This window comes from Genypterus blacodes, unplaced genomic scaffold, assembly GCF_046128005.1.
Source record: "Genypterus blacodes isolate CSIRO-AG114 ecotype Tasmania unplaced genomic scaffold, CSIRO-AGI_Gbla_v1 ptg000128l_1, whole genome shotgun sequence".
Classification (NCBI taxonomy): Eukaryota; Metazoa; Chordata; class Actinopteri; order Ophidiiformes; family Ophidiidae; genus Genypterus; species Genypterus blacodes.
In genome coordinates this window covers 1,086,250-1,110,945 of record NW_027466930.1, presented here as the reverse complement: position 1 = coordinate 1,110,945, position 24,696 = coordinate 1,086,250, and the positions used below count along the sequence as shown (strand labels likewise).

The 24,696-nt window shown below is 48.7% G+C and overlaps 1 protein-coding gene across 1 annotated transcript in view; it reads right to left on the bottom strand.

Annotated features, from left to right (window-relative positions):
- The window catches only part of unc5a (unc-5 netrin receptor A), a 115,104-nt gene that overhangs the window by 20,500 nt on the left and 69,908 nt on the right, over window positions 1–24,696 (bottom strand). Inside the window, exons 3-9 of the mRNA XM_076162749.1 lie at window positions 20,680–20,823; window positions 19,034–19,137; window positions 17,656–17,836; window positions 14,625–14,792; window positions 7,540–7,704; window positions 2,073–2,303; window positions 1,009–1,308 (exon numbers count right to left, since the gene is read on the bottom strand). Coding sequence (XP_076018864.1) covers window positions 1,009–1,308; window positions 2,073–2,303; window positions 7,540–7,704; window positions 14,625–14,792; window positions 17,656–17,836; window positions 19,034–19,137; window positions 20,680–20,823 — 1,293 coding nt within the window. The remainder of the gene's footprint in view (window positions 1–1,008; window positions 1,309–2,072; window positions 2,304–7,539; window positions 7,705–14,624; window positions 14,793–17,655; window positions 17,837–19,033; window positions 19,138–20,679; window positions 20,824–24,696) is intronic.

Sequence of the window (24,696 nt, the reverse complement as noted above, 5' to 3'; positions counted from 1 at the left end):
GAAAAAAGCACTTGATCTGTTCAATTGTCAAATGTGGAATTCATCATTTTCTTCACGAGTTTTAGAACAAAGTAATTTGTAGAACGGACAGAAATGCGGCCGAGTGCCTCTAATGTACAGAAGCAGAGCGAGGACGTGCAGAGGCATTATTCTTAAAAGTTATTTTCCAGCCATAACAAGATCATCCCCTCCAGATCCCGTGTCTTATGTTCCCCAAAGATAATGAGACAATTGCTGTGTTGGATAATAGTTTTCTGGAGGTTTGCAGTAAACAATTTCAGAGATGATACACTTTAATGTAAACGTTTTCCTCTTCCAAGGCGTGCAGATCGGTCCGCTTCTGCTGCTTCTTCTAACGTTATTAAAGCAGAAGCTCCAGAAAAACGTGTTCTCCAGAAAATCATCTCATCTTGGAGAAATAATTAAAGAAAAATGACATTGCACGTCCTCGCTCAGCTTCCACATTAACGCATGAAACGTTTTTATGTGGGTTAGCGTTGTGTGATTACAAATCTATTAATAAAATAACCTCCCCCCCACACACACACACAGACACACACTGGGGTTTGGAGGCTGAGTTCTTGGGCTTCAGTGAGACAGTGGGACATTTATAGCACTCAGCCGCTGAGAAATCCTCCCTGTTTAACATCCAATAAGGGGCAGTGTGTCAATAAAGCAGGTGTCACCAGAGTTCCTGTGTGTGTTCTCGTACGTCTTCTGCTTTTTATGCCAAAGCAATGACTTGTTTTTACACTAACTCGCCGCCTAGCAGCAGATGGTAAATTGTTCATATGGAACTTGTTTGTGTGCAATACAGCAGCAAACTCAATATCCTTCAGAGGATACTGAAATCTCACAGCCCTCGCACAACAAACACACACACACAGACACACACACACACAAACACAATGATGAAATGAATCCGTAATAGCAGCTCTCAGTGTCCAGCTTCTGTCTCATTAGGAATTTTCATTTGTTTCCATATTTGGGAGGCTGTGTTCTACCCACCAGTGTTAGGGAGCGTCAGCCTGCCTCCCAGGAAGTTGAAGGTTCCGTACGAGGTGTTGGCCACGTCGCGCGGCAGCGTTTTGAAGTAGCTCTGAGTGGTCAACCTGCTTACAAACTCGCCAGGGTCGGCGCTCAGCTTGCCGTTGTGCAGAGTGTGTGAGCCGTTGGGCAGTGGGTCCAGCAGTGGGCCGTTGCTCATGGAGAATTTGCCCACGGTGTCGTGGCGGGCGCGCAGGGTGCCTTGGTAACTGGTGGTGGTGGTGGTTAGATCGGGCTGGATGGTAAGCAAATGGGAATTCTCTGTTGGAACAATAACAACACAGACAAAAGCGAAACGTGTGAATCTCCATCAGCGCCGGGGTTCATACATTTACACACACACACACACACACACACACACACACACACACAACACAAAGGCAGACCTCACACTCTCCAAAGCTGTCGCAACACACAGCAAGCTGAAAGAAACACAGAAAAAAGACACATGCACAAAACAGATAGTCACTCTCACAGAAATACAAACGCTCACACACACACACTGACAATACGCAAACACAAATTCCACTCAAACCCAGTCAATTTCTCCCCCCCCTCCCCCCCCGCACACACACACACATACATATCTCTGTCTGTCTCTTTAGCAACCACACAATCAATTCCAAACAGAACTCTGAAACAGCTTAGCACCCAGAATGCATAAAGACTTTTCCCCCCCCCCCCCCTCTTTTTCACAGAGAATCACAGGCACGGCAACCGTCGCCGTCCAGCCCAGACAGTTATATTTCTATTACTCGCCGGTAAATCTCAGAGGCTACACACAGGCAGGCGGCGAACAGAGTGGGTACATTTCCTGACAATGAGGTGGTGGCGAAGCATAATGTGTCATGCAGACGGAGAAAAAACAAACAAAACAAATAAACACACACACGGCAAACCACTGTAAACACACTCCAACCACCTCCTTAAACCACGGATGAACACGGTGGGTGTTGCAAAGTTCACAGGGTGCAGACGGACGGACGGACGGACAGAGTGACCGAGAACAAAGAACAGTGTCCTACTGCTGCGGGGGGGAGGCCTGCGTGGCCGCGGCGCCCACACACCTGGCTTGCTGGGCTTGATGCCCATGGGCTGGAAGCCAGTGGTGAGGATGGAGGAGTCGGCCACGTCGGCGTCCAGGCCTTCCTTCTTGCGCCGGTAGACCAGCACCACCACGATGAGCAGCAGGGTGAGGCACAGCGCCACCGCCACCATGCCCACGTAGAGCGCCACGTCCTCAGCCCCGCTCACCGCTACAGAGGAGAGAGAGAGAGAGAGAGAGAGAGAGAGAGAGAGAGAGAGAGAGAAAGGAAGGAAAATGAGAGTTTAATCCTTTATGTCGCTGGAGTTTGGCAACAAAACATTCGATGAGCACATCTGTGAAGGCTTCAACGTCGAGCTGTGGACAATCCAAAGAGGAGAAGACACAACTTCCTGAAGCAGACTGTGTGTTTGCTTATGTTATTGCTGCACTGGATAAATATATCCTATGCCAACATGTTCTTTCAGCCCTGTTTTTCTCTCTCTGCCCGTGACAGACACACAAATACACACACACACACACACACACACACCACCCCCAAGAGACATGGCGGAAAAATGAAGGATTTACTTATGAAATTCTAGCACCTCTCATTGAATGTCGTGCTCTCTCTCAAAAGCAAGGAAGTGTCTTCCTCCCAAAAGTACAGTATGGAGATGACAGCCAATCCCCAACAAACATCACTGTGTGTGTGTGTGTGTGTGTGTGTGCGTGCGCATTTCACAGGAGAATGGGATTTGCTACAGCTGTCTTCCTGGGCTGGGGGAATTTGGCGGCGGAGGTGGAGGCCATTGTCCCTGGGAGCCATGGGGGCGTAGTGCTGTCAAGCGAACACACTCGAGCGGGGGACAGATTCACCAGCGCGGCTTTGTGCCACCGAGAACCGCAGCAAAGGTTAAAGAAGTGTAGGTTGTGTGGGTGTGTGTGTGTGTGCATGTGTGTGGTGAGTCGACAACAAAAGGAGGACAGGAGCAGAGAGAGAGAGGGAGGGAGGGAGAGAGAGGGAGGGAGGGAGGGAGGGAGGGAGGGAGAGAGAGAGAGGGAGGGAGGGAGGGAGGGAGAGAGAGAGAGAGAGAGGGAGAGAGAGAGAGAGAGAGAGAGAGAGAGAGGAAAACATGAAAATTAGAATTAATGACAGAGACGACATGTGCCTGCGAGTGTTGCTGAGCGATCAGCAGCAGTAACACATCCTGGCACGAGTGTGTGTGTGTGTGTATGTGTGCGGAAGAGACGACCCGACTAACATTAGATATGACAAATTTCAATGAATATCTCAGGGCTGTGATCTCCTTCTCCTCTGCATACGTCCCGCTGACGCTGTGGGCTGAAACCTCGGCAGCGGCAATTTGACAGGTTTTAATTGGTGTTAATAAATCTGTGACATGAGGACGGGAAGAAATTAAATTAAAGAAACGAAAGAGGAAAAGGAGGAAAAGGGTAAAAATGACTTTCCCTCCCCCTTTCACTCTTACTCGTCTCTTTTTTTTTCTTGTTTTTTTTTTTATCCATTCGTCCTTGGCGTCTCCATTTTCCTTGAAAAATCCATTTCTTTGGACAAAGCCTCCTGACATACAGAGGTCTTTAAGAGAAATGCCAGAATCTATTTCATGGATGATTATCTCAGTACAATCTGATACCTTAAGTAGCGGGATTATACACAGGCGAGCTCGGCGGACGGCCATTGTAATGTCTGAGATCTCTTGACACGCAATCAATCGGGCGCTTGACTGGCTGGGAGATAAACAGCCGACGCGTTCGGTTCCCGACACCAAATCGCCATCAGCACAGGACGCGTACGTATGAAGAGTCTTATGGGATACTCGGCCTTCCCCCACACACCTTCCATATCATCCATTTACCTGCCTAACTCTCCCCTCCCTCTCCCTCGGGTGGGCGAGCTTAACAGTAAACACCCTCAGTGGCCTTTGCGCCTTTCCGCTGTGAGCTTCCCCCAAAAAAAGGTTGGAGCTCTCATTAAACTTCCCAAATCCAGCCGTCTCAGAAAGTCAAAGGCCAGACGAGGCCGCGATCTTTTGGGTTTCCGCTGGTCCCGAGACAAAACACAACAGCCGTCAGCAACAGGCCGAGCGGGCCGAGCTGATTGGTTGAGCGCTGCCAGATTAGCCGCTTTGCTTTCTGAGGGCAAAGCAAAGGCAGCCGTCTACCCGCCGATGCAAAGATCCGGTATCTCTCCCCATCTTCTTTATCCCGGCTTCATACCATCCTTAGAGCCGGACAATAAGGTCAGTCAATCAGACGATCTCTCCCTCTCTCTCACTTCCTCTCTCTCTCTCTCTCTCTCGCCCCCCCCTCTCTCTCTCTCCATCTCCGGTGGCTTATCGGAGCATCACTGAGTGAAGTTTTATCTGACCCGCCAGGTGTCACAGTGAGGGAAACGATCCCTCCACTCGCCACAACCGCGACCGGCACACCGCTCTCTGCTCTCCCCCCCCTCCCCCCTCCCCCCCTCCCCCTCGGCACGGTTAAAAATCGATGGCATCTAACTGAAAGGACATCCATCACGCTTTTAATTGACGTCCCTAATCGGGTTTTATAATTGGCCGGGCTGCGCTACAACACAGTGGAACTCTCCACCGCTTCATCCTCCTAACACCACATCCTCCAACTCAGCTTCTGTCTGTCTGTCTGTCTGTCTGTCTCTCTGTCTCTCTGTCTGTCTGTGTGTCTGTGTGTCTGTGTGTGACCTCTGTGCAGGACTGAAACTGACAGGATGTTTTCAAAGTTGACCCCAGGAAATCTCAATTTGTCCCCTTCCCCTGTCTTCACACCTCAGACGGCTCCAGGCTCCTCTCGTCTGCTCGGGGATCCGTTCTCGACTTGACTCTTCTTCTCTTTCAGCACGATGTCGCTGACAGTCCTCAGCTTGCTCTACCTGCTCTTTTCTCTCTGCTGCATTGATAAATACAAAGCTTTGCAGCTTTCCCTCCCTCTCCTCTTCCCCGGGCATTTATCAAGGGACCGGCCACTATATTTCATCCCATGGCCAATCCCAGTCACTTGCCTGAAGATGAATAACACGGGAGTTCTTAAGGTCAGGGAAATATGGCTACTAAAACTCTCAAAGTGAACGTGACCATTACTATCTCCACAATACAGTCGTCCCATCCCTCAGCCAGTCCCCCGTGAAATATGGCCCAAAATAAATGTTCAGCGGTTTCTCACAGAGCCTGTGACCCTGCCCCGCCAAACAGGAAGCATATGGAGCATCGGCTGCTCGGGCACCCAAAACCGCCGCGGCCATTCAGAACGCGAAAGGAGACAGAGACAAATTAATCGAGTGGTTTTTGCCTCATATCCCCAGAATGAGTCGCTCTTGCAAATGAAGCTTATTACCGTCATTACACACATTAAGCCAAATAATTGTTTGTGTGTCGTCCTAATTTGCCGCCGACGAGCACGCGGCCGCTATTGTTCCTTCCTTCCTCGCGCCCTTCCAAACACCTGCCTGCCATTTTGGCTCTGGCGCGACGCCAAGCCGTTTATAATTTCTCCCCCACGCAGATTTTCCACATCTCGCTCTTTGTTTGCCGTATGAAAACGATAGCGGCGTCGGGTCAGATGTGTTTATTTTAGAGCTGAAACACGGAGCTTCACTGCTGCGCGCCGATTCCCAGAGAGTTGGCCGGTTCTCAAAACAATAACCTCAGCCGACATGTGCCATTTTCTGCCTAATGAGCGAGATTAAAGACGTTTGTGAGGCTCCTTGACAGACGCCGTCTTCGGTTGCAGAGTAGCAGTGGCTCACTTTGCAGCGCTGTTGTTGGATTACATTGGAGGAGAAGGGTGCCTATTGTTTCTAGGGGGGGGAGGAGGAGGGGTGGGGTTGGGTTCCGGCGCAGCTAATAGCCTTGCAGACAGGGCTGAAGTATTGGAGATGCTGACGTGCAAAAAGCATCTTGAGATTTTTGCTTATTATAAAAACTTCACGGAGCAATTTTCTATGGAAACACATCTGCCGGTAACAGATTGGGACGAGCGTTCTTCAGAGGCCGGCGCTCTGCTCTGCTCTGTTGGTGTAAATACAGAGCGATTGACTCTGTAAATGTGTGTGTGTATGTGTGTGTGTGTGTGTGTGTGAGAGTGGCATCTTTGTGTATATATGTCTCCTCTGTGGGGAGGAGCTGGTGACCTTTGATGATGGGCCGACCCAGCTTCCTGGTTCACTGCACAGAGGCTCTTTTCCGGCCAAATTCAGCTGTTGCTTGACACAATCACACACACACACAATCTCACACACACACACACACACACACACACACACACACACACACACACACACACACACACACACACACACACACACACACACACACACACACCACGACAGCTCTCACCCGATACTCCGCCTTATCCACCACTGACTCTCCACGCATCATCTGATCACGTCAATCAGCAGCGCGACACATAATTAATTGTATTCACTCGGCGGCCCGTGTTGACAGCATCCACCATTAAAGCGCAGTGTGTTTACCACGCCGCGCTGCCAAACAGCCCTGTGTTTTCTAACATTTCCCCTATGAGATGACACCCCGAGTCGCATCATTTCTGGATGAGAAGCTGCAATATCTCGGCGCCTTTGATATTTGCAGGGCGCTCACAGAGCTCTGCCTTCATGTCCGTCTGCTCCACGCCGGACCCCGCGGTGCCACTTTGGCTTGACGAGGTCTGCTTCCAAACCTGGCTGTATGCAAATGCACATGGCCTTTTACTGACACGCGGGCCAGGAGCAACACTTTCCCAGGGCCTTTTTTACAAGGCAAATGAAAACGGATGCACAGGACTCTGCACACAGCATTAAGGCGCATGCACACAACGTGAACAAACACGCCGCCTCAAACACACACATACAAATGTGTGTTTTCACAGCCGGTTTGACCTTTGGCACAGGCAGCGGCAGGTTGGGTATTAATCACAAGAGAGAGGGTTTAATTCACTGCTCTATTAATGAGCAGGAGAGTGACAGAGAGTGCGGCAGAGGTGGCACAAGTGAGGAGAATCTGTACTGTACATCCTGTCACACACACGCCTAACATAAGGCCTAATTGGAACCGAAGCGCTCAAAAGGTCACACAAGTAGGAGAAAGCCAAGTTTGGTCCGCAGATTTGTCCTTTAATCAGTAAGAGTGTGTCAGAGACGGATGTTCCTGTCGCACTCTTTCGTCTTTAAATCAGAGACGAATCCCCACTGAGGCAGGTAAACTCTTCATCCGTGAGAAGAAGCCCAGCTAAGAAGCCAGAAGGAGGCGAGAGATGATCATTTATCATTTATCCTCTTGGTTGGGATAAGCAAACAGTGCTCATGGTGCAGAAAAGTGGCTGCACTGATATCTTGATTGCTTAATTATGTGGAATAGCGAAGTGATGTTTCTGCGGCTTGTGTGTGTGTGTGTGTGTGTGTGTGCGTGTGTGTGTGGGCGTACACTCACTCTGAGGGCACTGCTCGCTGGTGCAGTTGAGAGACTGGAGGTCGACCCCCTGGCAGTCTTTGCCCCCGGTGCCGGGCGAGGGCTGAGTGCACTCTCTGCTCCTCCACATGGAACAATCAGCGCCGCACGACGACCACTTGCTCCACTCGCTCCAACCTCCGTCAACTGGAAACACACAAAGATGAAAACTACGTGAGCAGGGGAAAAAAACAACTCTGAACTATTCTTTTTTTTGTGCTTTATCTTTTATTGATGAGTTTAATTTCACATGCAGTCAAACCCAGACGCAGCTTTGATATGAAAGCTGCGGTGCTTCGTCCTTACAGATGAGAGGAAAACCTGGAGTGGCCATCCTGTGCAAATCCACTCCCTCCAGAATGGAAACCGGTAGTCGGAGCTTTATAAAGACATGCAAATCCACTTGCACACACACAAATCAGCAGATGCACAGGGAAACCAAAGCGTGCAAAACTGCTGAGGAGAGCCATATTGTCTCTATTCCGCATTCTTTGTTTATTTTGATCATGGAAATCAACTTATGCAACTGAACCAAACCTCAGTGGTACGAGGCTGCTGTGACCTGGCAGACCCAGCTGTCAACAAGCTAAATCAGAACAGGGAGAACAATGTGGCCCAGGGGAAACTGATACTACGTTGTGTGGGATTTATGCAAACAGGCACGGATGCACTGTACAAGCACACGGACAAGTATGTTCTAGGAAAAAGGACATTTCTTTCGTAAGCACTCCTCTGCCTTCGCCTCTATCTGAATGAGACAGAAGTGCGTTACACCTGCAGCCTCCTTGGCTCTGAACCGCCGCTTCAAACGCGCCGCCGCCAAGACGGACAGAATGAAACAAATGGTAATGGCTCGGTAATAGTTCTGCTGTAGGAAACATGGGCAGCTTTACCGCATGCGGGGAGAGCGAGGCCAATTCAAGAAGGTGGGGGTAATTTGGCATTGCGGGTGGTGCTGGGGGGTGCAGCGGTGGTGGTGGTGCTGGTGGTGCTGGCTGTGAGTGATATCGGGAGTGACACAGCGCCAGGTCTTGGGAAGGTTACCATGGGGCTAATGGGGAAAAGAGCAGTAATGAGCTCTCAGGGGGGGAAAAAAGAGCCGGCGTCTCCCTCCATCCCTCCCTCCCTCCCTCTTTCCCTCCCTAAATATGAGGGTGAGGCGGACCAGACGGGAATCGGCACGACACGGTGAGTACGTGCCCCTCTAGGCCGGCCGCACCCCCTCCTTCCTCCTGACTGACCTATAGGCGAGGAAACGTTAAGCACTCATTAATCCTCGCCGTAAAGGGTGCAGGGTGCCTGACCCCCCGGAGAGCAGCTGAGACCCCCTGTGGGTCAAAGGCTTTGGTTAATATTACATGAGAGAGATAGTGGGGCTGTTGCTCAGGACGGCTTACGCGTTATTGCATAATGGTTCAGAGTAATGATGTTTTCTGGTTTCATACAACTCCCTTAGAAAATGAGCTAAAAGAGACCGCCAGCATATTACGTCTGGGACACAGGTGGAGAATGTGCGCATATGAATTAGACTCTCCCACGCAACGTCTGTGTAGCTGTCCATGTGTGTCCTCCAGTGATTGCCGGAGAATTTGAGAGTGTGTGTGTGTGTACGTGTGTGTGTGTGTGTGTGTGCGTCCGGATGCTGACACAGCCCGGGCCTCTTTGCAGTCAGATCCATTTGGCAGCGAGAGCAGAACCAATCAGATAATTGTCCTTGTTTGGCATTGAGTGGACCCATCCGTGGGCCACTGGGCTGATTATCCAGGCTGGGAATGAGAATGATTGAATAGCGAATTACGTCCTAATGAATATATTATGTCGCCCCTGAGTTTATCCACACCACTGTGAAATAAAGGGACGGGATCAACATCTGCCCGGATGAGGTGATGAAATTCAACTTCTCTTTTTTCGGCCACAAAGCAAGACTAATGGCCGTGCAGAAGTCATTTTGGAGTGGAGGAGAGGGAGGAGGCAGATGCTGCCGAGTACAAACACAAAGAGGAGGACAGAGACGCCATACATTTCATAACAGCTTTGCATTTTGTCACGGCTGACGTCTAATTCCATGCAAAATGCAACTGTTGCAGCGAGGTGAAGTCACCTGGTGACCCTGAACACACATGAAAGCAAACAATGTAGGATTTATTTTCTTTATGTGTTTATTTAGTTTTACCCAGAAACGTCAGGTCAGCTGAGGATCTTACATGTGTGTGAAAATTAAAAATAGCTAAATAAACACATATACCGTTTCAGATCTAAGTCTAAACCTCTCCTCTTGTGTTTCCAGGTTGTGCGTGAGGAAATTGTTGCCAGCTTTGCCAGTTTTCCGCATTATAACCACAGAAATATACCACACCTGTTTTTCAATCACACAGCACAACAGGTTTTAGGTCGTACAGGTCTGGGAGGATGGACAGAAATATAATAGCCCAGCGGAAGGCGTCCCATTTGGACATGTTGTCAAGAAGCAGAAGGATCCCCACCATTCTTCACAGGTCTGCAGGAGGGCCCGTTTGAGCCCCGGCTGCTCGCAATGACAATGGCCGCTGACGGACGGAGCGCGAGATCATCCGACACCTGCAGTGTCCGTGTCCTTGAGGAGAACACGTGGAGGTAGACAATTACCACTGAGATCAGCAGGCCGCTCCCGCGCTCCCATTGTCCTGTCAACACACGCACACACACACACACACACGCGTGCACAGCAACCACACCTAATCCCAGCGTTCAAAGGATGATGAGAAAAGCCGCAGCCCTGTGATGGGGGCTGATGACCTCGGAGAAGTGGGTCGTCCAGGATTCACAGCACAAACCTTATTACCTGGAGGTTCTTTTTTTGGTAGGTTTCCAAAATTGGAAAACGTGGTATTGTGCTTGTTAGTTGACACCCTGGATACAGTATATAATCAATCAGTCTCCACTTTCTGGTGCTATCTGAGCCAGCTGAACATACAGCACCTAAATTAGGCAGAATGAGTGAATGTGGGGGCCAAACAAACAACGCCGAGTGATTACAAACCGTGCCGCTACAAGCCTCTCACCAGATGGCCCCTGTGTTTCTCTGTGAACTCCCATTTTTACCATGTCGGTGATAAACACAAAGGCTTCATCCAGATACATTATTAGGTATTAGCGGTGGACATGCGTCAACATGCATGTGTACGACACACACACACACACACATGCATATGCAGAGACGTTTCAACAAACAAACCCACCACCCCGAGTCTGTTTATTTTCTTTCTGTCACGGTCCTAACAACTCCCCTGGCGAGCCTGAGGGATCAGTACAATGTCTAAATAATTCACGCAGGTAACAATTCTCCTCAGGTTCACCTTGGCTCATTTGTATGGGCCGGGAGTCATTGTGTCATTGTGTCAAACTGGAGGCTGACTACTCGCTGTCGGCTCAGGTGGTCCGTCGTTTTAGGAAGTATTGGTGTGATCTGACATTTGCCACGACTGTTGGCTGTGACCACAAGGTAGTGCAGCGGCGGAGGAGTGGGCGAAAGGTCGCGGCACGGACTGCAGCGGGGCACGGGAGACGGGAAGGAGGATGAGATGGGATCGAGATGGGGGAGAGAGACGGAGAGATGGCAGGAGAAGAGAGAAGAATGGATAAGCTCTTGCATAGCTTGGCTTCTCTCTCTGTCGAGCATCAGTGTGCTCTGCTCTGAGCCTCGGGCTTTAGCCTCAGCCGCCGCCGCCGCCGCCACCGCCGCCACCGCCTCCACAGCTCCCCGTGTCTCTCCCAGCATGGAGCCCATCTGATCCGACACACAGGACCCCGCCAACTCTCATTAAACACTTTGGAGACTTAGACAAAAATACAGATGAGTCCCTCTAGCTTCACACTTCTCCGCCAAGAGGTGGGAGCTCACATTCGGAGCGATGGCGCACAGACACGAGAGTTGTTATTGAACAGACTGTTGTGGGTGCATGGTGTCAGTCTGGAGGAGCGGTTCGCTCTAAAGTATGGAGTGAAAGAACAACAACTCTGTGACTATGGATGAGCCTCACTGAGAGAAGCAGGCCAGTTTCAAATATGGAACAAATGCTTATGGCACTTTGACAGCACATATGGATATAAATGTAGATACAAATATACACTAAGAGGCTACTTGTGTTATCCTTAGGATGTCTCAAACTGAATTGGATTGGTTATGAATTTAAATAAACTCTGTGGGCAGGTTGTACAGGATCCAGTGTTTGTATACTGATCAGCCAGATGATGGCGCTGTAGCGACTACCTTTACATTGTGACCTATAGCTTTTAAGTTAAGTAGTTAATTGCACTTGTGGATCATCAGGACCAAACTGTTCAAAAGTTTCATCTTTGTTTTGCTATAATTGGCCAAAGTTGAGTGGGCGTGGCTTAGAAAATGTGCTCATGAATGAATCAGACACATCAAATCGACCTGATGGTGGCGCTAAAACAACAAGAGTATAGAGGACTTCTCGGCCTTGGTGGAGGTATGAAACTCCATTTTAATCTAAGGCAGTAATTTGTCGAACCCAATGAGGTTTAACTCAGTGCGGCCTTACAACCTAACACCTTATAATCAACACAAACACAGGTTGGATTTAATAATGGAGTTATATGGGTTTGTATTGCTGTATCTAATAAAGTGGCCACTGAGTGTCTTCATTTTATGTTGTTGGTTTGCCAATTGTATATAGTTTTGTTTCCAGCCATTATCCAATTAATCAACAGAATCTCTTTATCCCCAGAGGAACCCGGTACAGCAAACGTGTGAGGCCGTAAAACATGCTTTACACACAACACAAACATGCTTCAACCGCAAATCAAAGAGCTAAACACATCCATCCGTGACCCCTCGCACAGATCTCAAAGTTAAATGCACTGGAGGTCTAATAATCAAAGGAGACAGCGTGTGGATAATTAATGAGCACTTCAAAACCCGAGCAGCATTAAATACGTGCAATTTTCAAAACGGCGGCACAAGAACAAAGACGGAGCACCGGGGGAAGTATGAGTCTGACTTAGAAATAAAGAGCACAGCTTCTTCATCCAAATGTCAGATGCATCTAAATAAATAACATGATGTTTGTCTGCAGTGTGCTCTCTTCTGCCCATGTCGCCTCGCGTCTGAAGTATGCTCAAATCATCGCCTTGTGCATGTGGTGATTCCACCTGAAAAGACTATAGGCCAGGTGCTAATTAAAGTTGTTATTCCTGCTGTAAGAAAACTCTGTTAGGCTGCTCTCACCTTTGTATGTTCCCCCCTCCCCTCCCCTCCCTGAACCTGACTCTTGTATGACAGCGTCTATTTTTGCAGTCAGCCTGATGAATCATACATGTGCTCGTCAGGCATTTGATGAATCAAAGAGGAGATTCATATGTATCTGAGGGTGGTGTCGCCGCCTGAGCTGTGGCTGCGCTCGGTGACAAATGATGGGGGCAGTCAGTTCATCTTGGGGGACATCGGGGCCAAGCCTGAGCACACACCAGAGCTGCGGTGCCACTTGTCATTAGGAACAACACCCCATCATCCCCAGACTCTGCTGTGGGGGACTTTGGCCTTGAGGGGAGCCCTCTGCCTGTGCAGACAGCCGGGGCTGAGACAGGTAGCAGCACCTCTCACTGTGGCCACATAAAAGGAGCGATAGAAGAGTGACAGGGGTCACGTCCATGTATCGTCTCTCATCAGCAAAGAGAAAAATTGTTGTGTTTTTCTCAAAGTCTCCACAATCTGTGCTCAGGGGGTAAAATACACTTTCTGTCACAGCAGCCTCAGGGTGGAAATTACACACTTTCTCCTTGTAGAATGAGAGTGAAATAGAGGGGGCAGCTTTTGTTCTAACAATAGCAGTTTTGACTGACACTAATCTCTTCAGGCTCAGGGAGGTCAGCATCCTACTTTACTACAGGAGGATGTCAAGCATCCCTGGACGCCCACTATGATTTCATTATTCCAGCGTTAATAATTCCAAGTCCATCCAGATAGCATCCTGACGGACTGTTATGCTTTTCTATTCTCATTGCCTTTTTATCCCGCCTGCAGTATTCCAGTGGGCCATGTTACTTACACTCATGCTTGACATCTAGTGATGTCTTTACATGGGCGATGTGTAACACAACACCCTGATTCAGTGAGGAAGATAACCTCTGTTTAAGGCAGGCAGAAGCTGCCACTGCCAGAAGTGTTGGATTTCCCTCTCTGCTATTTACCGAGCGTGGGAGATTTCTCCTGCGGTCAGCACGGCTGCAGAACCCCTGCTATGTCCACAAACCGATCGGCTGGCAGCACAACAACCAGCCCTTGTACACACTCGGCTTCCTCGACTTCTTTCTCAGCTTTCTCTCGCTCACTCTTTGTTCCTGTCTTAGCCAGTATCTTATTCCATCCATCTCTATCCTTGCTTCCACCTTACACCTCCCTTTTCCCATTCTGCTCTCCGTCTCCCTCTCTCCCTCCGTCAGGGGGCTAATGTGGGCCTGCAAACGAAGCAGCCTGGCTTCCATCTCAGGCTACCAGAGATCGATATGTTCTGCTCAGCATCAGGCATGACACGGCGTGTCTCTCTGACACTCTTGCAGGGAGCCCAGGCAGGCAAATGAAATGCAGTTAACTCCCCAGACGTGAACGTGGCACACTGGCCGCTGTAATTCAGTTTTTTATTGTCCATATTTACTGCGTAGCTTGAGCAGCGAACAATAACAAATATACTGTCTGGTCTGACACAGTGCCACGGCTGAGACCGCGTCGCTTAAAGGAGAGAGGTCTATGAAATAAAAGTGGGGTGTGTGTACCGTGGCCAAAAATAAATTGATAGGTGAACACAGCGTGAAAACAGCAAATCACTTTCAGTGTGAGGACTTACTTTGAAAACAAACAGGCTCTGACATTGCAGTGTCAGCGGACTAATTGCAGAAAACAACAGAAGCACTGCCAACCAAGAAAAGACCGTAGTGCAAATGGAGATGCTGATATAAAAGGGCAGCCAAAAATAAAGATGAACAAACGACTTCTAGATGCGGTAAAGCAAAAAGGAAGCCACAGGAAGCCAAGCGGTCACAGGACAAGAGGGTTGCCTGGGAGTTACCTGGACAGGTGGCCACACAGGCACTTTTCTGGACGTTCTGCCCCTCACAGGATGTGCCTCCATTCAGTGGGGTGGGGTTGGTGCAGCTTCGACTCCTCTTCTGCCAGCCACGCCCGCACACGGCGCTGCAGGACGACCAGGTGGTCCACGTGGACCAGCCGCCGTTGACTGTCAACACCAGCGCCGGGCGATGGAAGGGGGTGGGGGGAGGGGAGAAGGTTGGAGGGGTGGAGGGGGTGGATGGATGAAGGGACAGAGCAGCCAGGATTACCCGACATGCACCAAGGAGACGAGGTGTGAGCCACCTAGGAGTAACCGCGGTAACAGCTACACTCTTTGGTTCAGAGCTGCACGCTGAACTAAAGAGAGAAGAAGAGCAGCGAGCCGCTTCCTGTGTTCTGTGTTCCAGTTGGAATTACAGCCAACTGCAGCCAAAACAAAATGGCTTCGACGGGGAGCAGACGTGACGGCCCGCCAACTCTGACCTTAACCTGGAGTAAAAGACAGCGGCGGAGAAGTCTCTCCAGCTATTCAACATTTTTTCCCGACCCCTCAAACTAATAGAGTTACAAAATCATCCCCGAAAACAACACATGACACAACCAGACCTGCTCCTCCATGCAGCCCACACCTGAGACAGATCACGTTTTGTTCCAGAGCTCAAACTGTGTCCTTCACACAACCGCCGCTGATTTCACAGCGTCACGCGTCTTTTCTTGAATCTCCATTATCCTTTGAATTGCAGATAACAACACTCATTTAATCCTCTTTTTGTATTTGAAATGAAGGGCCAGGCAGTTCAAGCTCTGCCCGCTGAACTCCTCTGACGGCGGCCACGTCCGCCTTTCACAACCTTAACTGCCTCCTGCTGCATAAGTGGCACTACATCACTGGATCAGGACAGGTGATTAGGTGAAACCACGCCGGTTTAATTCTAATCAGCCTCTTCCTGCATCTACTGGATTCGTCTCAGCTTACAGGCAACCGAGAATCCTGATTTGTTGACTTGAACGGCAATGTCGCTCCCCTCTACATACACACTCCCTCCCTAATTCTTCCCCCCCACCCCACCCCCCCTAACTCTCCCCTGCTCTTGTCGTGGCTGCATCATTTCCTTACCCTCTCTATGCGATTGATTGCCCGCCACAGCGAGGTAAATTGCCAGGCAACTCGGCCCCTGATTACCTCTTAACACAGAGTGCAGTCACACCAGCCAGGCCTCGTTGAAATGCATATCTGCCCCCCTGTTGAACCCCCTCGGAAAAGTAGAGGTTATTATGACTTGCAGCACCTAGCCAGAACAGCTAGTTCAGAGCGCCGACGCTCTTTTTTTTCTTCTTCTCTTCCCTCTCTGGTATAAGCGCAACAGAAGTGAACAGCAGTAACAGGTCTTTTGAATAGAACCTCGCCTGCTGTGATTTCACCTCAATTAATGCTGCAGTAGTGAAGCATTTATCATCCTGTCAAGCGTAGCATGATTGGGAAGAAATGAAAATTGCACATGCAAGCACCCCGGTAATTTGTTCACAATTTCTCAGGTCTAACAGTGAAAACCTATTGACTGACAACCCAAGGAGGGAGAACAATAAGAGAGCGTGTGGCGGCGGTGGTAGCGGCCCTGTCTCCGCATTTATCTCGCCTCTCGTCTGCTACGTCGTGTGAGAAAAAGCCACAAAGAAAATCGTTCAAGTATATTTCAGCTACACACTAATCAATTTATATCACCGGTGGGAATAATCGTGCTCTCTGCGTGACGGAAAGTTCCATCGGAGACCGTTCGCTCCGACGGCACACGCACTTAAATTTTCAATTATGATCAGTGCTGCAGACGCGTACGGAAATTAGCCGGAGAAATTAGTTGAAATCATTGTTGTTTTACGCGTCCATACCGTTAAGTCCATTTCAATTATTCTGTCATTTATAAATGTAATTTGTACATTATATACACACACACAATAAATCCGTCAATAAATAAAGAGTTTTCTCACTTCACTGCTCAGTAATTCCCCTCCATATGTATCCATACAGTGATGAGAGCTCTCAGGAGTTGGTGGATTTAATACTGTGAGAATATTCATTTGTTAGTTGACCCTGGCCTTCCACCGTGCATAATAAAATCCATTAAAAGTTGATTAGATCTCTTACATTTATAGTACAAGTGTTAATCACCTGATCTGAGCGGAAAAATATAGAAAAATATTACACATTTCTTACCCAGCTGGGACCTGGATCCACAGGAGGCTCTTAGACGCCTCCACTTCCATAGATTTAATTATATAAAATAAACACAAATCTTAGACAAGCATCACTTTAAACTCAAGCTGATGGCGTGTGGAAGCTTTCTGACTCTTTCATATCGATGGTGTCAATCGTCTCGTGTGTCTTTACTGGCAGCCTTGACAACAACAACAACAACAACAACAACAACAACACGGTGTCAGACACGGTGGCGGGCTTGTCCACCTCTTGTACGAATTCCCGCGTGACCGCCATCTCCCGCATGCATCAGAGAATTAAGCCGGGCCGGTAATGTATGCAAACTTTGGTTGTGCCAGCACCTAGGGAACCCTCAGCCACAGAAAATATGCCGTTTCTCTGCATTTTAATAAAGGTCACTCTGCTTATCAAGCCAAGTCATTATTTACAGTCTGCTGTTAATTCAATTTCTCTCCTCGCATTGGATCGACTACAAAGAAGAGGATTGCAACACTGCGACTGGAAACGGTGCCAATTCACGCAGAATGGTTGCCAGTAACATTTTTTAAGTTGTGCAAATTAATGTGCAGAGACACGACTGTCTTTGTGTGAACGGATTTATTACACTGTGATTCACTGCTCGCTGCACCATCCAGCTGACTCCTGCAGATGTTGCTTGTAATTCTGCATATGTGATGTTATTTGCAGCACTGTGGTATAACCAGAAGGAGATCACGTGCAAGAATAATCACTTTTATCTCCTTATCGTTTTAGACGTGTACATTTTGACGCATCGACACGAGCGCGTCCCTGTGAAGAGAAACATGTGTCCTACCGTAGACCAGGACTGTGGCTGAGTTGCTCTTGCGGCGAGCCACGATGTTCTTGGCCACGCAGGTGTAGTTGCCCGTGTCGGCCAGTCGGGCTTTTCTGATGACGAGATTGTGGTCGGCGGTGAGGAAGTAGTTGGGGTCGCTCACGGGGTCGAGTATGTCCTCGTTTCTCTGCCACTCCACCTGAAAACACAAAGTTCCAGCCGTCAAATTCAGTAATGTAACGTGGTATGACACTGATGCATGAGGGTGAACAAAGTTGATTTTTTAGTTTTGCCTCCTCTTGTTTGTGTGGGAAACCCCTTGCTCTTGTTGTTTAGCTGCCGGAGGTCTCCATAGCCGCCGGGGTCTGTCAGCGAGCCGGGCGCTTTGTTTGTCTTTCCTTGCCCTCGCACCGAATCCTAAACTGATGTTTCGCCGTCTTTGGTTCACTCGCACATCGGCCTGCTTGTTTTGCTGCTCTGTCTTGACCTCATACTGTCTGGAGAGGCGCTGCTGTAACAGTAGCATTGTTGTTGGTATTACTGCCAGTTACGATGCAGCTTATAATTGGCCTTCCTCCCTCTCGCGTGCAATCCCTGTTCTCTCCTGCGGTGACTTCTGCACCGATGTTCTTTCACGGTGAGCCGCGGCTGGCACCTTTTCTTCCCTCTCTCCCTCTGCAAGCTGTCCCTGCGCTGTTGAGTTGTGATTGGCTAGTCCGCCGCTATTGGTCTCTGGGCTGTCTGAGTGGCTGGCCTAACCTCCTCTTGTGTTGCTATTAGAGCAGTTAGTGCCTAGCTGGGACCGCGAGGATGCGCCAGACGAGGTGAAACAGCTGGCCTCAGTCTGGCCCTTTACTCACACACTCTCTCACACACACACACACACACACACACACACACACACGCACGCACGCACGCACGCACGCACGCACGCACACGCACCGCTGAGAGATGAGGAAAGAGAGAGAAAGAGAGTGATGGAGAGAGAGATTGAAAGGAACACGAGTGTATGAGAGATACATGGAGAGAGAGAGAGGGGGGGAGACAGAAAGAAGGAGATGGGGGAGAGTGAGGCAAATAGAGCCATTAATTATGGATAGGCCTTTAGAGATGCCAAACGGGGAGTGTAGCCTGCGAGCCTCTCCTGAGTGATGTGACCAGACGATGTGATATACGGCTTCCCAGAGATGTAAAAGAGATAATAAATCAATAACGGGGAATAATTAGAGGTGTAATTTATCCGTCCGGGTGCTGTGTGTGCCCTGGTATATCAGGCAGCGACGCCAGGGAGCTGATCCAGAGCCACTTTCTGCCCTTTGTCCTACTGGAGAGGGAAAGAGTAAAGGGATGCTGGATGTGCACCTATAAATAACTGGATTCTGTATCCGTGTCTCACCTCGGCTTCTGGCACTCCCTCGGGAGGATGGCAGCGCAGTAACACCTCCTGGTCCAATGCCACCTCTCTACCCTGCGGTTCCTCCTCAAAGTTCTTTCTCAGGTCTGGTGGAGAGAGAGGAGAGACGCAGGAAATGGAACCAATTAGGACACTTGTAGGATTTTTCTGAGGTTTAACTGGAATACTTACAAAAGCAAAAACTTGGCTTGATGATGTCGCCCATTTTTCCACTCCTCAAATACCCACCCATCCCTTCAGCGAGCATGTCACACTCCAGTTGGCCTCTAAGTCACACTGGGATCCGGTGGCAGCCACCATGCTGCTTATTACATGCTGCCTGGCTGGTTTAGAGATGCTTGTCTGCTGCCAGAGGGGCCCGGCTAGCAAAAGCAATTGCATTACCCCCTCATTCCTCCCTCCCATCCACTTTCCTCTCTCCGGCAGCCGCAAGCCTCCAGCATCCATCTGTATGAGGGCTTGGAGCAGCCGCACGAAAACAAAGCCCCGAGGCGCCCGGACAAGAGCGTCTGCAAGCCCGGCTGCCTGCATGGGGCCTCACATTACGTCTCATTGAATACTTTGGGTAGGTGGCACCTTTCCCCTGCTCTGCTATATATTTGTCGCCAAATCCAGGCTGCAAATTACACAGGTAAGAGTCAGGCGGGATATAAATACAGGCCTATTTGTGACTGATGAGGGCGAGCGGGCACAGACAGCAAATCTGATGCTATTTTCACTGGGGGTTTTGACTCAGTGTGCTGTAGTGCTGCCAGCGACCAAGGGCGCGGCTCTGAGCCTCTGGTGATTTCCCTTAAACAGATGTTGAGGCTGTCCGGGCCAATCATATCCAGAGAGGCATTAAGACAAGCAGAGCATTTTGCGACTTCCAATTTAATTAAAGGCGATACAATGGCACCGGAGGAGGCGTTATGTGTGTGTGTGTGTGTGTGTGTGTGTGTGTGTGTGTGTGTGTGTGTGTGTGTGTGTGCGTGTGCTTGCTTTTTAAAGCATGCGTGTCCTCATCTTGCATCTGAGCGACTTTGTGGAGCTCTCAAACAAGGTTGCATAATGAATGTGTGTTTTCAAAACGTGGGGTGGTTGGGAGACGATTGTGCGTTCAGCTCTGTCTGAAATAATGCATATTTATGTGGGAATTAATAGGCAGAATGCTCTCAAATACTCCGACGTAAAATGGCTTCCTCTAATAAAGCTTTTGAGGCTGCGGCGAGGGATGCGTCTGTGTTCCCCCGACAGATTTACGATTGCTGCACAGCAATAAATTCCAAATCTGTTTTTATTCCAGTTACTTTCTTAGGGATCATTGCTGATATACTGTATCTGCTGAGAAATATGCTCATGAATACTCAAATTTAGCTCGGTTTTTAGCACAGCCTCCAAGCACAGGCACCGCTCTCGCTCTCTCTCTCTCTCTCTCTCTCCCTCCTTATGTGCAGAAACTCGGGGAAACCATTTAACTAAATTGGGATCACAGAAATACACTGGAGCATCAAATCATAACAGCCTCGGGGCTAATTGTTTAAAGAAATTAGTCCCCGTCGTCCCCAAAAGCTGGACAGTAATGTCCTCTGGCTGCACACAAACATGCAACATGTACAGAAGCTGCTGGTAATAGAAGGCAGACTTACAGGCGATCCTGATGTAGGCTTTCTGGCTTTTCTGGGTTCCGGTTGTGCTCCAGGCGACACACTGACACCAGTACTCATCCAGACCGAAGATCTTCTCCACCTGCTGCCTGGTGATATCAATCGTCACTTGCATTATTGGCAGCGCTGCAAAACAAACGCAAGGAGAAACAGTCAGGGTGCTGCACAGGTGAGCAGAGGAATAAATAAGTTACGGCACCTTCGCCACATTTGGTTGTGCTGAAGAACAGTGTGAAGAAAGAATTTCTTTGAGTTGTATTAGTGTTTGTACCGTGACCCCGAAACCAGAGCGGCGTCCTCCGAGAGCCGGGCGGAAACAAGGAAAGGACCATAATCATATATAAACACGACGCTTGTTAACGGTGGGAAATGAGAGGAAAGCCTCGCAACCATCAGCGGTGTAATTTGGGGGGCAGTAAAAAGGCGGCGGGTTTGAAGACGGCCTCGGTCTTCCATTCGGCAGGAAACGAGGAGGAAACACTACAAAGACAAACACGCCGCTCGGTCCTGCGGCTCTTAGAATATTAATCCTGACAGAGGTGAAGAGTTCAAAACGTACAGTGTGTTTCTGCAACAGTGCGTAATGCTGCTGTAACACACAGAAACAATGACTTTAGTGTTTCTCAGGACAGAAGTAAAGATTAATCTTAAGCCAACATCAAACAAACCCAAATCTGTCCATTCTGCTCAACCATCCGAACAATATCGCGACGTGAGCAACTGGCTTTCATTACCGAGACGAATCACAGCGTCAATCTTTTCATTTCATTTTCCTTTGACCTTTTGCGGAGACCTAATCCAAAGGCTTCTTTCATACAACTGAGCTGCGACCTTGATCCTCGCCGCGTCCGACTTCCCTCTTCCTCTCGCCCGATGGAGAGATATACGCCACATATGTTTTATCTGAGACTCCAGCAGCCCTCCTCAGATCTTTTCTCCCGGGGCCTTTTCAAAAGCGACGCGTTGAACCTTTGATATGGACATTTCGTGGTCACAGAGGTCACATACTCGACATTAGACTGACAGAGCAGCACATATAGTCACGTATGTTTAAGTCTCGACGGAGAGCGAAGCAGCTCTTCCACTGCTATTTACATGAAAGCACTTAGAGACACTCACACACTCCTCTCACACACTCGATCCGTCGGCTGATCATTTCCAGCTCAGGGCTGAAACGGACTGAAGCGTCGCTAAGCAGCACCTATCAGGCCCATCAAACCTATACAGCAATTACATGAGGCACTCGCACTGATATAGGGCACTCGTCAGCGCGGGAATGAAACACATTTGTAAACAATTTCATGCAGAAAAGGGCGTGGATCTATAGGGACCTGTGTCAGGAGAGATGAGAAGGAAGAAGGAGGAGGAGGAGGAGGAGGAAGGATGTGTGAATCCGTCACTGGCTGCCACACATAAGTAGCTGGCTTCCGCATGCATTAGGGGCTGATCGTGTTTTTGTTCTAATGTTTTTAGATTTGATGAAGTCGTCTCAGTAAATCAGAGGATGCATGCTGGGAACGCAGCCCCGGAGCGTCACGGAATCAACACCCTGCGCAAGAACACACCGACCTGCTGTCAGCCAGGTTCCCTCACGTCGGCTTGAGCGACTTCTGATGCTAAATTTAAAAGGATAACAGCGTTTGATTCATCACAGAGAAAGAAAAGGCTGGGTGATTACTCTCTCTCTGGCTCTCTTGGGGGAAGGCGAGATCAGCTCGGAGCTAAAACGAATGGCTGAAGTAAGAGAATAAGGGTAATTGCCGAGGTTTTACAAATGCATGTGTTCTTAAGCGGCGCATGTCTGTGTTGCAATATCAGCAAACACAGCACACACAGTTTCACACTGTGCACAGGACAGAGGCACATGTTGACCCCCAGAGACGGCGGTTACTCTTGTGTTTTCCCATTACAGGTAGCCAGAGGGCAGGAACATACATATGAGAAAAAGTAAATGTGTTTTTCTATTTTGCTCGAAGGCAAGAGTTGGTTTTGTTTAAATATACAGATTTTATTTATGTGGAGCAACGTGCAATTAATATCTGGAAAACAAAGGAGGGATCAGGGAGGGGGGCTCAATTTGTATGTTTGATAGAGTAGGTGGGTTGTGTGACTGTTCATTAATAACGTTCTGCAAAAAGGCAGCAGGCACAACAGTCCAGGCTGAGAGAGTGGAAAACCAAGGGAACTGAAACTTTGTCTCAGAATTTAACGTCAGACCAGGCAGCAAACTTTGTGAAGCCTCACGTCTGGAGAACAATGGTAGCCGCCGCTGCCCCTGATGTGGACGCTTTCATGTCAGAATACATACGTTTACCTGCAGGAAGAGGCTGATTCCAGCGCTGCACATGGCTTTACATGCAGTTGGAATTCATTTTATTCATGCAAATCTTCATTTTGGAGCAAGATGGTGCAAGGGATAACGATCGGCATGGAGATGCAAAGCATGAACAATAGGAAGCTGGGGTGAGAAAACCTAAGAAGAGCAATTTGAAGCTCTGCTTGCCAGCATAATTGCATTCTGTTTCCTTATCTCTTCCTGTCTCCATAATTACCTGCTTTCAGTGGCTGACACCTTGCAGTAACACTGCTGTGAGTCACTCTGTCCAATTTCACTCCAATTAATAAGTAGGACAAAATAATCTCATCACTTTGAGGACAAAATGGGTTCGGAATTTACAGCAGTTAATGGTGATTAATAACAGTGGCATTTGCAAAAACAAATTATATATGGAGAAGTGTGAAGAGAAAGGAAGAGAGGGGAAACGTTCTCGGTTGTGTCTCAAAGCGAGACGTCCGCAGCAAAACACACACACGCACACACACACACACACACAGACTCACACACACACCCTACCCAGCAGGTGCGGCAGGAAAATCAATTCCATTAGGAAACTATCAAGAGATCCTATTTTTATCTTCACAGTACATCCTCACATACACGCTAACAGTGCTAAAAAACAAGATAATAATCTGTATTTGTATAGAGCACATTTCATTAGGATGAATGTAGCTCAAAGTGCTTTTACATTAGCGAAAAGCCTATAAGAAACCATTACAGAGAGAGAGAGGGAGCTACTTTAAAGATACAATAACTAAAATATAGTCACCGAGACGACATGAATAGCAGAGAAAAGTTTTTAAATTAGTGAATTAAATGCTAACTCCATGCTAGCCGCGGCCCTGTATGATCTGTGCGTTCACAGGTCAAACGCTGGGCAGAGAAAATTAGGTGGGCAACGTGTTGAAAATAACGTGGATAAAGGAATTTAGACACATTTTATAACTGAACTGGGCTGCGCGTCGTCGCCATGGCTACTTCACGGCGTTGGACGGTAAGCGGTGGAGCGCTTTGAGGTGAATCTGCTGTTTGAAAGCAGACAAGGCTCAGTTAGAATTATAGTAGTTGTTATGGGGAGGCAATAGCTAAGTGGGTAGAGCTTCCGCTTGCCGGTTCGAGTCCCTGCCGAGGTGCCCCTGAGCAAGGCACCGAACCCTAAATTGCTCCCCCCTCTGCGAAGGGTGGTAATGTAATGTAAGTCGCTTTGGATAAAAGCGTCTGCCAAATGATCGTAATGTAATGTAATGTCAATTGTTTTTTTTCAGGTTTGAGCAACGATGAAAATGAGTTTGTGGGGTTCATGGTTTGTTTTTGTGAAAATGACAAAGAAACAGGCAGGTATCCATGACGACAACTCACACCAGACAGGAAAATGGGCTGCCGAGTTGTAATGTAAAGATTCATTCAGGAAACAGCTCCTCCCCGCCACAGCTGTTACTCAAGTGTATCAATATGGATTATATAATAGTTACTCTGAGATACATCCAATATGTCAGAAGCTAAGGCGGGGGGTGAATCCTCATACAGATGTACAGTACAGAGACAGAGAGATGCACTTAACCCTTATGTTAAAGAGTAATTAAAACGTGACGACACCACTCGCCGCCGGGCCAAACCTTTCGGCGACAAATTCAGATGCTGATTATGTTGATTGACAGCGT